This window comes from Diabrotica undecimpunctata, chromosome 2 (genome assembly GCF_040954645.1).
Source record: "Diabrotica undecimpunctata isolate CICGRU chromosome 2, icDiaUnde3, whole genome shotgun sequence".
In the NCBI taxonomy this organism is placed as follows: Eukaryota; Metazoa; Arthropoda; class Insecta; order Coleoptera; family Chrysomelidae; genus Diabrotica; species Diabrotica undecimpunctata.
In genome coordinates, this window is record NC_092804.1 from 33,903,824 (window position 1) to 33,919,766 (window position 15,943).

The 15,943-nt window shown below is 33.6% G+C and overlaps 1 protein-coding gene across 1 annotated transcript in view; it reads right to left on the minus strand.

The window, feature by feature from the left end:
- Nucleotides 1–4,944: 4,944 nt before the first annotated feature.
- LOC140434399 (uncharacterized) overlaps nt 4,945–15,943 on the minus strand; it is a 68,659-nt gene continuing 57,660 nt past the window's right edge. Inside the window, exon 4 of the mRNA XM_072522612.1 lies at nt 4,945–6,606. Within this exon, the coding sequence (XP_072378713.1) occupies nt 6,377–6,606 (230 nt within the window). The 3' untranslated portion in view covers nt 4,945–6,376. The remainder of the gene's footprint in view (nt 6,607–15,943) is intronic.

Sequence of the window (15,943 nt, forward strand, 5' to 3'; positions counted from 1 at the left end):
CTAGTTGCAAATATTAAGGATCAATTATCTGCATTGGAATGCAGTGCAAATAATTAAAACAATTGTTCTAAATGGGTAAGAGCTTTGTTCTCGGCTTGCTTAATTATTTGGTTGTGACGACATAAATCCTTATTTTTATTAGTTAAGAAATAAGTATACACTGATGGAAATGTTTTCTGGTATTAAGAACTGCTAAACACTGTATTATGAAGTATACTTAAAATATCATGGTGTAGATGGGATCTTCTCATCATTTACTAAATATATCCAAAAATTCTTCAGTGAAAAATAAAAAAAAAATTTTATTTGAAATTAACGTGTCTTTATATTAGCTGAATTAAACATGTTTGTTTTAAAAATTTAAGATCACTGTCAAAACGGTTTGGAACACTAAGAATATCTTCTAAATTTACTTTTAGGTGTGCCTGTTTCTAGAAGAATTATACTGGCAACAGTTCATTATCATGTATTTGATGTAAATGGGGTATTACAGTACTGCCGTACTGGAGGGTTTTCTGATGCCATAAGGGATCCATGTGTGAGACGTGTATGCCATATTCATAGTCGGCCAATAACTGATTGTTCTTTCCTATTCATAGAGGACATATTGACGCGAGATAAGTTGGGTTAAACGTCATGCAGCTTAGTTTTTGTTTTATTCCACAGATCTGCCCATGAGCTGAGCTGATGATTTTTTGTTTTATAAATATGTTAAGGTCCATATATGTTTGGACCTCTTTGAAGGCTGAGTCAGAAGAACATGCTGCTTTAGCAACCTGGTCTGCTTTTTCGTTTCCCAATATACCAACATGAGATGGAGTCCAGATCATTATGGCTGTTATGTTAGCAGAATATAGGAATTTTTGGAGAAGATACATCTTACGGAATAAATCTAGGAAAAAGAATCAGTATCAGAATCATTCCATAATTTCTGCGGTGTAAATACTATAACTTCTAGGTAGTCGCACAGAGCTTATTGTCATCGACATTGTGGACATAGCGTAGTCACAACAGTCTTCATTCTTATAGGCATTGGTGTACAAAATTTCATCAAATTGTGTTAAGTTGAGGATGCTTTGGAAGGATTTTCTGAGGATTAAATTTATGGTTTCTGTTTTATTGAATCTGCATAAATCAGTATTGAATATTGGAAGATTGTGCATCCATGGAGCTGGGGGTATAAATAGAAGTAGTTATTTGAAAGATTGTTGAAGTCTAATAAAGGAGATACTATTTGTGGTAATGTAAGTGTGTGATTGGATGCGTTTGCTGGGGGAGGTTGTATGAGATTAATTAGATTTATTACCGGGTTACTTGGGTTTGCTGATATTCTTACAAAGTATGAAAGCAGATGTTATTGCCTTCTTAGATGGAGTGGTGGCTCTGAATATTCAACACAAACACTTTCAGCGGAGCTTGATCTGAAAACACCAAGACATAGTCTTGGTGTTTAGTCTTGGTGTCTTCATAGTTAGTAGGGATGTATTTTAAATCGTGTTTAGAGACTTTAGTAAGGAGCTACTAGATGTTTTGGGCACAGTTTCCTTTAAGTTCCTGAATATACTGTCTGCAGATAAGCTTTTTATTGAAGGTGATTCCAAGAAGTGTCAAATAGTTAACTGTTTGTAAACGGACTCAGTTTAGGGTTATAGAAGGTAGGTATATGCTTTTTAGTAAAGAATTACTTCGGATTTAGAAGCTGAAAACACAAATCCAGCACGTGTAGACCAGGTACCTTTTTTGTTTATTGTATTTTGTAGCAAAGTGCTGGGGTGGTTGTGACTCTGCCTTGGCAGTATAATATAATATCATTAGCATATATCGAGTATCCGACTGGTGGTTCTATTTATGAGCGAAAGTCATTCATGCTAAGTAAAAATAATATAGTGCTTTAAACTGAGCCCTGATACCCTGAGATAAACCGTTATCCAAAGAATGTGGTTTTGATATTTTTCCATATTTTAATACCCTAAAAGATCGACTTGTTAATTTTTTTTTTAAAATACATAAATGTGTCCAGTTAAATTATATTCTGTTAATTTTCTGAGAATTAGAGGTCTTTGTAGAGTGTCGAAGGCGCTTCTATTCGAAAATGCGTTAATAATGTCAGTGTGTAGTGTGACCAAGTTATCCATTGTACTTCGATTTGATATAAAGCCTGTTTGGAATTTGTCAAGAATATTATTTCTTTCTAGATACTATATCAAGCGTTTATTGACCATCTTTTCTAACAGTTTATATAGTGAACAAGTGAGAGAAATTGGTGCATATGATTTTAAAAGAATTGGAGATGAGTCATTTTTTCTGATAGGAATTGTAGTTGCTTCTCGTCGTAACGTTGGGAACTGTTTTTGAGACCAGATCTTATTATATACCTAACTTTAGCAGTGTGAGCAGTTAGATGTGTGTCTGTCTGGATAAAGAAAATTGAAGATACCTATCATGAGGAAAATTAAACAAAAGACAAAAATAAAGACAAGATAAATACAGAACCAAAATCAAGTACTACCAAAGTATTCTGCAAGATCTTCTTTTAAAAATCCATTATATAGCCATAAAGTCTAGCGCTTTAAGTATATCCTTATTCTTTTGTGTTATTTTCCAACATTTTGTGCCATATTATGTTGTGATGGGTTCCACTATGTTTTTGGACCATAAAAGGGCGTTTAACTGTTGTATGGCTACTTGTCCTTGAAGAATTTTGTAACTCATATCCAGTCCACTGCTATCATCTTTGGTAATATAGGTTTTTAGATATTTATACGCCTAACTACAGTTTATAATCCCATTTTTGAGTGTAATGTCTTCTGGCTGTCGACCAACTAAAAGATGTTCCGTTTTTGTATGTTCATCTTTAACCCCCATTTGGTACACTCTTCGATTTCTACCTGGTCTTGAATACTATATCATCTTCATCATTCGCTATTACTACCTTGTCACCTGCAAACAATAATGTATACAGGCAGTCTTCTTCGATTTAAATTCTTATTTTCAAACACTTCTTTCTCCATACCTCCAGAGGTCTTTAGGTGTAGACTTTAAACAATGTAGGAGAAAGGCATTGGTCAACATATGGCATCAACGTTAATGGTAACGAGTTAAACCACCTCAGATTCGCTGACGATATAGTAATTATAGCGAGCACTTTCGAGGAATTACAAATTATGATGAGGAACTCGCAGACAGCTCCCAATATGTTGGTCCAGAAATGAATTTGACAAAAACAAAACCAATGACAAACACAGACAATCCCAGATGTATAAATATAAATGGCAGTTAGCTAGAACAAGTTTACGAATATATTTACCTAGGCTTAATTCTGAAATTTGACAAAGAGAACCAAAGTGCGGAAATCACTAGAAGAGCAAGAGCTATCAGTTGGATACTTAAGAATCGCAAAAGACCTCAATAATTGAGTAGCAAATTAAGGAGCTAACCAAGGCAAATATGAATGAACTAACCACAAGAGAAAGAATAATGGAAAGAGCAATGTTAGGTATACGACCGTCAGATAAAAAAACGAACGACTGGGTAAGACAGAAAACAAAAGTCGAGGATATCATAATAAAAATTCCCAAACTCAAATGGAGCTTTGCAATCGCAGGTCATATTGTTAGACAAAAAGACCAACGATCGAACGCCACAATACAACATTGGAGACTCAAAGATAGCCAACCAAGAGGGAGATCACAAATTAGATGGGTAGATCACATAAAAATAATAGCCGGAACAAATTGGAAGTATGTTGCTCAGGATAGAGATCGATGGAAAGAGTTAAGAGAGGTCTATGTTCAAAAATGGACGATAGATGGCTAAGAAGAAGAAGAAGAAAGAGAAAGGCCTTGTTTTAAACCTTTGTATGCTGCCAAAGGTTTTGGCGTATTGTTTCTTATTTTAATACTCCTAATCTGTTTGTTATCTATCTTGTCCACGGCTTTTACATATAAATTCTTTACACTAGAGTTCAAAAGTACCTCAAATAACTCGTCAATAATTTTTTTTTCTACCAGTTGTTTTACTACAAATGTATTATCCAAACAGGGTCTACCAGTGTAAAAACCGCTGTGCTCTTCGACGCCTGGGAAATATTTTTCAATTCTTTCTTTTAAAACTCTATTATGCAGCCTCCCAGTAGAACTCGTTACAGCAATGCATCTACAACTGCTGAAAGTTTTTTTACATACCTTCTGATATATTGAGCTGATGAATGATATCTGGCAATCTTTTGGGGATGTCTTGTGTCATGTCTTCATTCATAAGACATTTATTAAAAATATTTGTATTTTTTTCGATAAGTGATAATCATTTCTAATTTCTCAGTAATTCCTTGATGTTTAAATCCATTTCTTACCATAAATTCTGGTCTATCCTCAATTAGCAAATTTTTATAATGCTCTTCCTATTCTTCAATTTTTATTAGCGATACATTAGTAGAGTATTTTTGATTTTTTCTTAAACTGTTCAGTGTTTTATAGTATTCGTTTGTCCCTCTTAAATAATCTGTGTATTTCAGCGCATTTGCTTTGCCATTTTTTCTTTACGACACTTATGTGAGAACTTGTTGATAACAACTGAACAAGTCCTCACAGACACTTCGTCTAAGGACTAGCAACCCCAGTAGAGTCCTGCGTTAGCATGTGACCCATTCCGTTTATAACTTAAACATCCTAGTTTTTTATTATCAAAGATGTAATTGAAAGTTATTCTAGCTACATTTAAAGGATTTTTACCCATATATTTAGTGGCTTCAAACATGTAAATCCAGATAGCACTGATGATGGAATAGTTAATAGAAAACGTTATGTGATGTAGCCCAATAGGGTTTTATATTAATATACCTTTTATAAAAGAATTTTTGTGATACATGGTATACAGCCAACTACAGAAATTCAGTTTCGTTGGGGATTTCAAACATATTGTTTCGTTAAATAAAACATTTAGACATAATAGTAGGTAAATATTTTATTCTTAAATAAGAGTAATATAAAATTTATAGTAATAAGCTATATAGTCTGTGCATAAACACTTAAAATTATTAAACAGTAACAATTACATGGTGTCATTTATATTTACAAAAATATCTTCGTGAACAAAAAATGAAAAAATACCGAAGCGATACATTAGCTTCATATAGTCATTAATACTAAATATTGTTAGCCTCCTAGATGCTTAATAGGTAAATATTGTTAACATTATAAACTGATTCGAGTTTTTAATAGTGTTTATTGTTGGTTACAATTTGTATACCATACTTGTAATAAACATATTTCACTTTTTTACAAATAAACATTTCAAGTTGAGCTACATTTTATTTCTGGATAGATTCAAATACAGTATGCGCCCAAATATACCTATGCCTGTGCGTCGGCATGTTGTTGCATAGCCAAAATATCAAAAGAGTAACGGAAAATGATGATATAAAAAAGCAAATACAACCAAACGATTACACTGGTTCAAACAAAAAAAGACCGAAACATGTAAGAGCTGAAGAAAATCCTAGAGTTTAACATGGCGGTAAACGCGAGAGGAAGATCAAGTTAAAAGGCGAGATAAAGATAAAAGTTATGGAACAATTAAAGCTAATAATATGTGAGAACAAATCATGGAAAGACGATTAAATAAGCTCCTGCAACTCCTACTGGGGAGGACGCCGGTTGCTCGATCAAAACCTAAATTTATCACTAGTAAAATGCACCTTTGCATCAATTCTGCGGTCTCAGAATATTGCAAAGAATTCATATTTTTTATATTATATAAAAAAATATCTCCAAAATTAATAGATTCTCTATTAATCACATCGAATTGCATCTCTAAGGTAGAGAAGAAGGATGGTTAGTATCAAACCTGAACCCAATTTCACGCAAAACCACGATCTTTAATTATTCATCAAAGATTCGTCATCGCGCAATTTAAAGAAACAATTTGTAACATATACATATAAATTCTATACGCTAATTTAAAAGAAATTAACAAATGTCATACGCAAGAAAAACTCAAGAGTCAAGGTGAAGAAGAAAAACAGAAAAACAGTTTACGATCTTTCGATCTTTTCGATTTTACGATCATTCGATAACTAGTGGGAAAAGTTACTGACTGAAATTTTGTCTTTGACCTTCCAGTGCTCAGCAGCAAAAAAAGTAGTCACAAAAGTTATTAGCTGAAATAAGCAACAGCATTTTTATTGTTATTGTTCCGACCTTACTGTAACATTGAAGTAAATAATTTTCAAGGCAGTTTTTATATACTAAAATGCAAATTGTAACCAACCTAAAAACTCCAATACGTAAATCTTTCAGACTTTTAATCAGATCAGTATTCTTTCAACAGTCAAAACAATAGTTTAAATAATAAAACCCTGTATCAATATTTAAACAAATCAAGCAGCACCTCCTTGAGGTTGCTCTTCATCATCCGAATTTAGAGCACAACCTGCGAGACAGCAAATGCAACAAAGGAAAAAGATAAATCCTGCTATCACTACAAAAGCGAACGACAATATAAATGTAATGTATACAAAAGCCATCATATAAGCAGTCTTCTGGCAGTAGGCGTGTCCAAAAGCGGGGTCGTATTTCGGTGGATACTCCTTGTACACCCAATAGGCCCCTGTAAAATAAAAAACAATTGTTTATGTCAATTTAAAGATTTAAGCATACAAAATTATAGAAGGTACAACTATTGAAACCAATATAATCATAAAAAAGGTTTTGAAGCTGTTTTCTTATGGCGTGTCTAAGGTTAAATATTGTATGGGATTAAGTCATTATAATGAAAATTGTGTGTGTGTGAATTAAACCGCGAATTAGCGGTTTTTACCATGTGTCTCACGGTACTGTTTCTGTTAACTGATCTGTTAATCACTAAGAAAGGTGGAGAAAATGTCTGTTGTCCACGCGAGTCAACAGTCGAGATAAAAATCGAAACGTCTATTCGATACGAACACTAAGATGAGAGAGAGCGAAAAGCGTGTGCTATCTGCGAGAAGTAAACTCAGAGAGGTCTGTTGTCCATGGGAGTCAACAGCCGAGAGAGATTCGCGGTATTTTATCACGTGGTAACTAGTGTTTGTCACTAAGAGAGAAGAACAAACCATCTGTTCTGTTTCGGCACCAATATCAGAGAGAATAAATCACGTCCTTTGTTTACGGAGACAAATAGCTAAGGGAGAGATTAAAAGGCACGTCCGTTCTTTACGGATACAAACAGCTAAGAAGAGAGCGAATAAGACGTCTATCGTCTTTAAGAAGCAAACTTAGAGAGGTCTGTTGTCCAAGCGAGTCAACAGTCAAGAGAGTGATTTTTGTTTGCTAGTTCAAAACTGTCTATATCTCTAAAAAAGTGGGGTTGAAATTTTTAATAATGAGGTTAAGAATATTTATTCAGCGAAAAATATAACACTGTATTTCGCATGTGAAAAATTGAACACCGCTAATGTTGGTGTTTTCTTGTTGATGACTTCTTTTAATATCGACAAGCAGAGCCTGCTAAATTCTGCTGATGGGTTATGCTTGCAATATTTCTGGTACCTTTTTGAAAAACAATATCAGTGTTTTGTGAACTGCAAAATATAATGATCGATCATCTAAAAAAGACTAGATTATCAGGGACAATTCATTGCATATATTTTGATCATTTCCATTATGTCAATCCATTTATGTTTCATCATTTTTATCCACTTCAAAGCTTGGTATTCAATTATCTCAACAACCACCTTCTGAACTTTTATATTTCTTTTGATTAAATAATCTATTTTCCATATTATTGATATCCCAAAATTTTTGTGCAGATGATTAGTTTCTGATCTTGTGTATCAATGAGTATCATGGTTCGTTATCAGTTGTGGCGACTAGTTGGCATGATGTCGGAAAATGTATAATAATCATTACAATTCAGATTTTGTTTGGGACACGTCTTGTGTTCTTTTCTATAGAAAGCTTCTACATGATGTAACAGGTTAAGTAGCTTACAGCTTATGTCTCCTAGGGCAAATAACAGTGGTAAAGGTCAGTTAGTCCAGAGAAATACGGTAAAAACGTACCTTGTTGGGGACTTTAACTCGGCCAGGTACCTAACAATTTTTTTGAGATTTATGGACATGAAACCTCTATGTTTCCTGCAGTAGATTCTTCAAAAATGCACCACTTTAAGATTTTTCAATCTCAAATGAAACGATCTCGAATGATCTCTTTTTCGATCTATTACGAGATGCCATTTTTTATATTTAGCATTCTCTTTTTTCTTTTTTCATCTTTCAAAAAACCTTTTGTTCCTTCTAAGAGCACATTTGTTCTTACATAATATGGACTGATGCTGTTTTGTAAATACAAAACAGAACGTTTCCGCTAATATATGGAATAGTTAATATCTAGCTTGTTTTTCTTTCATCCTCTTATCTGACTGAAATTTTAAAGGGTTATAGTGTGAAACGGAGTTCACCACATTCCACTGTTTTCATATATCAAGTAAGAAAAAGAAGGTTAATTCGTTTGGAAAAAACAAAACTAAGTTTGGATGGATTGGAGTCAATAAAAGGGGCTATTAGAGAACTATTTCTTAATTACTCGAGCTTTCAATTGTGGTTACAATTATTTTCAAGAGCTAAAATAAAAATACAAATCATATGATAAAGTAGAACGAATAATTGTAACAAAGTAGTAACTTACCAGATAAAATTAAGCTTGTTAATTAATTTACTACAAAACGGATTTAAAAACAATATTTAAAAAACTTTTGGATCTATCTTTTTTAATTAAAAAAAAATGTTTGAAAACATTATTTAAAAGAAAATGAATTTTGATAAATCATAAATAAATTAGAATAGCAACCAATAGATAGTAGAAATAACCCTTAATGTCATGAATGCCAACTTGGAGAGAAAGTTAGTTTGTAGTTTAATTTGTTTTTGACAATTATATATATATATATATATATATATATATATATATATATAATTGTCAAAAACAAATTAAACTACAAACTAGCCTACAAACTACACTACAAACTACATCTACAAACAAACTACAAACCTCTATCTAGCACTTTATATATATATATATATATATATATATATATATATATATATATATATATAGTGCTAGATAGAGGATTTAATATAATATTTATTATTATTAAATGCTAAACTACAATTTTAGTATTTATTTAATTTATTCATCAATTATAGACACAAATAATATACCGATTGCGAGAGGGGTCAGGCAAGGATGCGTCTTGTCTCCGACGCTTTTCAACGTGTACTCACAAGACATATTCAGAAAAGCCTTATGGGAAAGAAAAGAGGGAATAAGAATTGGTGGTAAAATAGTAAACACCGTGAGCTTTGCAGATGACACGGTAATTATGGCTGAGAGTATGGAAGAACTACAAACTTTACTAGAAGCAATAAATAGTGAATGCATTCAAATGGGACTTGACATCAACAAAGACCAAATTTATGATAGTATCAAGGAGTCCAATAAATAATAAACAACTAAGCCTTGGTGGACAGCAAATTATAAATATCTGGAAGCTTACATCAACACAGAATTAGATCCAGACCAAGAGATCAGGGTACGAATAGAAATGGCAAGGGCAGCGTTCTAAAAATTCAAGCAATTGTTCTGTGACAAAAATCTAAGTACTGCGCTGAGACTGAGGTTTTTTGAATGTTACGTGTGGTCCCAACTATTGTACGGGGTAGAAACATGGACGTTAAAAGCACAAATAGTTAAGAAGCTTGAAGCCTTTGAACTTTGGATATACTGGAGAATGTTGAGAATTCCATGAACTGACAGACTCACCAATGAGGAAGTGCTGAAGAAGGATGGGTCGAGACAAAAAATTGTTGAGAACAATAAAAGTACGCAAGACTGCATACCTTGGACACATACTGAGGAATGATAAATATAGTCTTCTGCAGGTCATCATGCAGGGTAGAGTCGATGGAAAAAAGGGAATAGGTAGAAAGAGGAAGTCATGGCTGCGAAATATTCGAGACTGGACAAACATGACTGCAGACGAATTATTCCACGTTGCAAAAGACAGAGAAACTTTTAGAAATGTTGTCGCCAACCTCCGTTAATGGGGACGGCATAGGAAGAACAAGAAGATTCATCAAAATGAGCTTAAACTCAAATAAAATTAGTATGGTTGAATAGGTATCTGTCACTATTATTGATGTCACTTGTTATGACTAGTTAAGAAGCCTACGTCTGTTTATTACCTCCCTTCAAATTTCACTATTATAAGTATAACCGTTCAAAAGATACGAGGAGGGGAACGGACTTTTAACTAGCACTGTATATATATTATATATATATATATATATATATATATATATATATATATATATATATATATATATATATATATATATATACAGTGATGGGGTACCTTAAGAACCGGCAAAATAACGCAAAAGATAGAAAACATAATACGTTGTGAAATAAAAAGAGATGAAAGTAGTAGAGGTGGGAAATTATCGATAGAAACCTCTAATTTACATTACATTGCATTAGGACTATCGATAGTTTCTCCCCTTTTGACGTTAGCGTTTGAGCTAAAGTACATTCATTTAGCAAATTTCCATCTGTAAATATGAGCACATGTTGATATTCGCCGTCTCATTCGTCAAGAGGCTATTAAACATAATTTATTACCTTAAGCCAGACAGATTCTCATGTTACAGATCCAAACTTGCCAGCATTTTAAATTCAAATTGTATGGTGTTGATTTTTTAGTTAAAATATTGTGTTATATTTATGTTATAGTTATTGTTAAGTTATGTACTGGTCGTGTTATTTTTAAAAGTTTAGTTTAATTGTGATATAATGATTAAATTTCAAGAAATTCTTATACTAACAGTTTCAAAAATAAATATTTTTAAAAATCATATGATACACATCAGTACGACCCTGTTTGGCTTTCACGTGCTTCTATTGACAATTGGGAGTTTGTAAAATTAATACGGTTTAGTTAACTTCAGTCATAATATTACAAGTATGACGTCGAATATTTACATTTTTTAAATTTCGCATAAAGTAAAAACTGATTGAAGGCAATAAAGCAAATGTAAGTAAACAGTTTAATTAGTATTAATTTGATAATTAATTCTGTGTTGACGAATACAGAATAACAAGCTATGATAATTCTGTATTGAGAAGAGTGTATGCGCCGTATCAAATCATAGTTTATTATTGATTAATACTTTAATTTTGGATAAAAAAATACTCCTACTTAAACTGTTTTACTTACATTACGTGATACGTATTACTATGACTGAAGTCAACCAGCTCATAAGCTAACGTCTACAGGTTGGAAACTTTTGATAGTTCTAATGTAATGTAAAGTAAATTATAGGTTTACATCGATAATTTCTCACCTCTACTACTTTCATCTCTTTTTATTTCACAACGTATTATGTTTTCTATGTTTCGCGTTATTTTGCCGGTTCTTAAGGCACTCATGCCTGTATATATATATAATGCTTAGTGTAGATTTTGTGTTACATAATATTGTACCTGAACTATACTAGAAATAAAAGGGGAATCATGTATTCAAATTGCCAAACAGATAAAAAGGAAAAATTGGCCATCATCGAAAAATCGCTCCTTTTATGAATATTTACTGGTCTGGATTTAGGGACTTAAATCCGTAGATGACATTTTTGTATATCAGCAATTAAACTCATATGAAACATGTTAATTATGAAGGTTATATACTTTACCATTTTCGACGATTCCAGCTGCTGGTCGTTAATTAAAGTTATTACCCATTGTCGCCTGACTATTATTTGTTTTTATTGGGAAAATTGAGCTTATAGGTTCTAAAATAACGGCAGTAATTGAGGATTCCAATTTTAGAAACCATTTCGAATCGTAACTTATAGTACGTATTAAAAGATATAAATCGTACTTAAATTTAATCAATTAATTTAATACTGCGAAAAGGGAATTTCTATATAATTGATACATAATTAAATAACTTATTTTTCTGATATTTAAAGCTATTTCTTGGATGGATTTTATTGTAGTGTTTTCGTATCAATTGTTTTCGTTCCTTATTCTGCTCTCAAATTGTAATTCTTCTATAGCCCAGCAAATAAAAAATGAAATGAGTTATGAGCGTGATCACTTACGTTTATTGCATCGTTTAGCTATCACTATGACTTTTACCACGAAGCGTGTCAGTAGCAAAGAAAGTATGCGTATATGGTCAGGATATATTTAGTTTTCTCAGAGTTATAAGTACATTGTCTCTTAGAAGTACGAGGTCTGGCTATTAAATAACAAGACTGCTTATAAAAAAGTAGTTTTATTTTAAAAATTATTCTACAATCGAATGCTCTCCTTCAATATATTCCCTTTCCCTCACTGTTCCATTTATTTTTTCCATTAGTCAAAGCAATGCTGGAAGTCTTTTTTTGTTAAAGCTTTAAGGAGCTCCGCCGTTTTTCGCTTCGCATCTTCCATCGACTCGAACCGGATTCCTTTTAAGGCAGACTTGATCTTCGGAAAAAGGAAAAAGTCACAGGGTGCTAAACCAGGCGAGTACGGCGGTTGTTTGGGCACTGAAATGCCTCTAGCGGCTAAATAACGCTTCACAGACAGCACGTTATGGGCAGGTGCGTTGTCCTGATGCAAGATCCGCAACTTGTTTTTCCACAACTCCGGCCGTTTCTTACGAACTCGCTCTCGCAGCGTTGCCAAAACTTTCAAATAGTAAGTTTGGTTTAGTTTGACCCTCTGGAACCCATTCAGTCATCACGATGCCGTTAATGTCGAAAAAACGATTAGCATGGCTTTAAATTTTGATTTCGACATCCTTGCTTTTTTCATTCTTGGCGATGCAGGAGTTTTCCAGTGCACGGATTATCGCCTAGGTTCAACATCATATTTGAATATCCAGGTTTCATCGCAAGTGATGGTGTTTTTCATTAATTCAGGCTCTTCATGTAACCTCTCAAGAAAATCTGAACAGATCTGTTGACGGACGAGTTTTTGGTCAGGGGTCAAATTTTTTGAAACCAACTTCGCACAGACTTTCTTCATGTTCAATTCGTCATGTAAAATTTTTCTGACAGTTTCTTTATCGGCGTTTATAGTCTCAGCAATCATCCGAATGCTCATACGACGATCTCCGCGCACAATTTCATTTATTTTGGTCACTGTTTGCAAAGTTGAAACAGAGACAGGTCGACCTGGACGTTGCTCATCTTCGGCGCTTTCTCGGCTTTCAGAAAACTGTTTATACCATTCGAAAACACGCGCACGAGATAGAGAATTCTCACCATAGGTCTCTTTCAACAAATTATAGCAATCATTCAGAGTTTATTTATTTATTTAACGAGAAATTTCACATTAATCCGTTGCTTATGTTTTTCGTCACACATTGTTATCGGCACTAGAAAAAAACACGTTCTTTTCTAACCTCTACAGAAAAAATACTACTACAGCGACAAAAACGTGTTTTCGTACTGAAAGAGTAGACACTTCCAGATATCCAATGCTGCATTCGTTTCCCACTTTTCTCCTCTAGGAGGCCTTCTGTGCGCGCAGTTTCGTTATTTAATAGCCAGACCTCGTATACAGGTGTCTTAGTGTTTAACGATATATTGCTTTTGTTAAATATTGTTTAATTCAATAAAAATGGAAGAATCTAGTACTAGCAGGAAGAGTATAAATGTGAAAAGTTTTCGCAAACAGATAGCTAAAACAATAGTGTTTCTGTCTGTCGAACCTACAGTGATATTTGGTATTTGCCAAATATATTTCAGCGTGTGGTCTAAGCCGTTCATAAATAACGTTTGATATTACTTTGTAAGCTGCGTTCAACAGCGTGATTCCACGGTAGTTTCCACATTCTAACTGGTCTCTTTTTTATGTAGTGGTACAATAATACCCTATTCCAATCCGCTAGTAACTTATTATTTAACCATATCTTTATTATCAGGTCATGTACTGTTTTTAGTAACGCATCTCTTCCCTCCTTCAATAGCTCCGATGCTATTTGATCTGAGCCGGTGATTTGTTCTTCTTTAATTTGTCTACTGCTGTTCTAATCTCGGGTATCGTTTGTGGTCTTTTTTCTCTTTCTACTTGGTATAATGTTATCCCAGGGTTCGCCTCTCTCCTATCTCCCTCAAGCTTTTCCTTAAAATATTCTGTCTGTCTTTTAAGTTTTTCTTGCTCTTCTATTAATATATTACCCACCTTAATTCTTCACATCTTTTGTTTGCATTTATTTCTACTTTTATTCAGTAATTTATATTTCTCCTCTGCTTGTCGGGTTTTGTGCTCCTGTTGCATAAATTTTTGTTAGTGAGCAGACGCTACTGATGCATATATTAGTGTAGGTATAATCATACTGTTTACTAGTCTCGCTTTGGTTTTAAATGACAGTTTGCTTCTTCTTCCAATTAATCCCCTGAGGTTGGATGTGTTTTGACTTTTTTATGGTGTTAGTGGACTCACATGGAATGTGAGTCCCCTGTCTAGCGTGACTCCCACATATTTAGCTTCGTTGGTTCATTCTATTTGGTAGTCGAAAAGTTTTGTGGCGTTAACTGGAGATTATTTTGTCTTGGTGAACATTACAGCCTACGGTTTCTCAGCATTTAATGGAATTTTCTAGTGTAAACACTTTTCTTCTTATTCTTCTTTTTATGTAGACTTTGTCTGTTTGTCAATGTGCCTCCAGTAAGTTGTCGTTTCATCGTTTTGGTGGCCTTCCTATTGGGGAACCGTAAATTGCCGTCTTTACTACTCTATTTGTTGTCATTCGTCTTACGTGATCGTTCTATTCTACTCTTCTATTTCTTACCCAGTGCTTGATGTTCCCTACCTTGCATCTACGTCGTATATCTGTACTTCTAACTCTGCCCTTAGTATTTTACCATTTCTAACATCCTTTCTGTCCTCTCTGTGTAAGGTCGTGTTTCTGCCGCGTATATCGTTATTGGTCTGATGAGCTTTCCGTAGCTAGATACTGTGATGCCTAGACTCCATCACTTGTTCTATTGTCTGACCTTCTAGCTCAAATTTATATCTTAGTAAATTTACCGTTGTAACCATACATTTTGTCTTTTTTGGGGAAATTAATATGTTAAATTTTCTGGCGGTTATAGTAAATTGGTGCATCATACGTTGTAAATCATCTTCACTTTGAGAGAGTAGTATTGCGTCGTCTGCATAGCAGACTATGCTTTCCGTAGCTAGATACTGTGATGCCTAGACTCCATCACTTGTTCTATTGTCTGACCTTCCAGCTCAAATTTATATCTTAGTAAATTTACCGTTTTAACCATACATTTTGTCTTCTTTGGGGAAATTAATATGTTAAATTTTCTGGCGGTTATAGTAAATTGGTGCAGCATACGTTGTAAATCATCTTCACTTTGAGAGAGTAGTATTGCGTCGTCTGCATAGCAGACTATTGTTGTTGTTGTTTTTGCTCCATTTGGTATTCTTTTTAGTTCTTCATTTTTTTATTATTTCATCCATAATCAGGGTGAACAATAGAGGACTCAGGGAATCTCCCTGTCTTATCCCATTGCCAGTTTCAATTGGGTCAGTTAGCTCTTCTTATACTTTTACTTTTATTGTGTTATTTTAGTAGATATTTTTGATCGTTTTGATTATTCCGAGATGTATGTCTTTTATATATAATTTTATCCGGTCAAATGCCTTCTTAAGGTCCACGAAACATAGATATGCCGGTGTGTTGTATTCTAATGATTTCTCTTGCACTTGCCTCATTATAAATATAGCGTCGGTGCATGACTTTCCCGACCTAAAACCTTGTTGTTCGTCTGCTAGGGTTACAATTTCATTCAGTATAGTTGTTATCACTTTGGTTGTTAATTTTAGTGTTGTGTTTAATAAATTAATTCCTATGTAATTTTGAGTCCGATTTGTCTCCCTTTATGAAAAGAGGTATTAGGATGTTT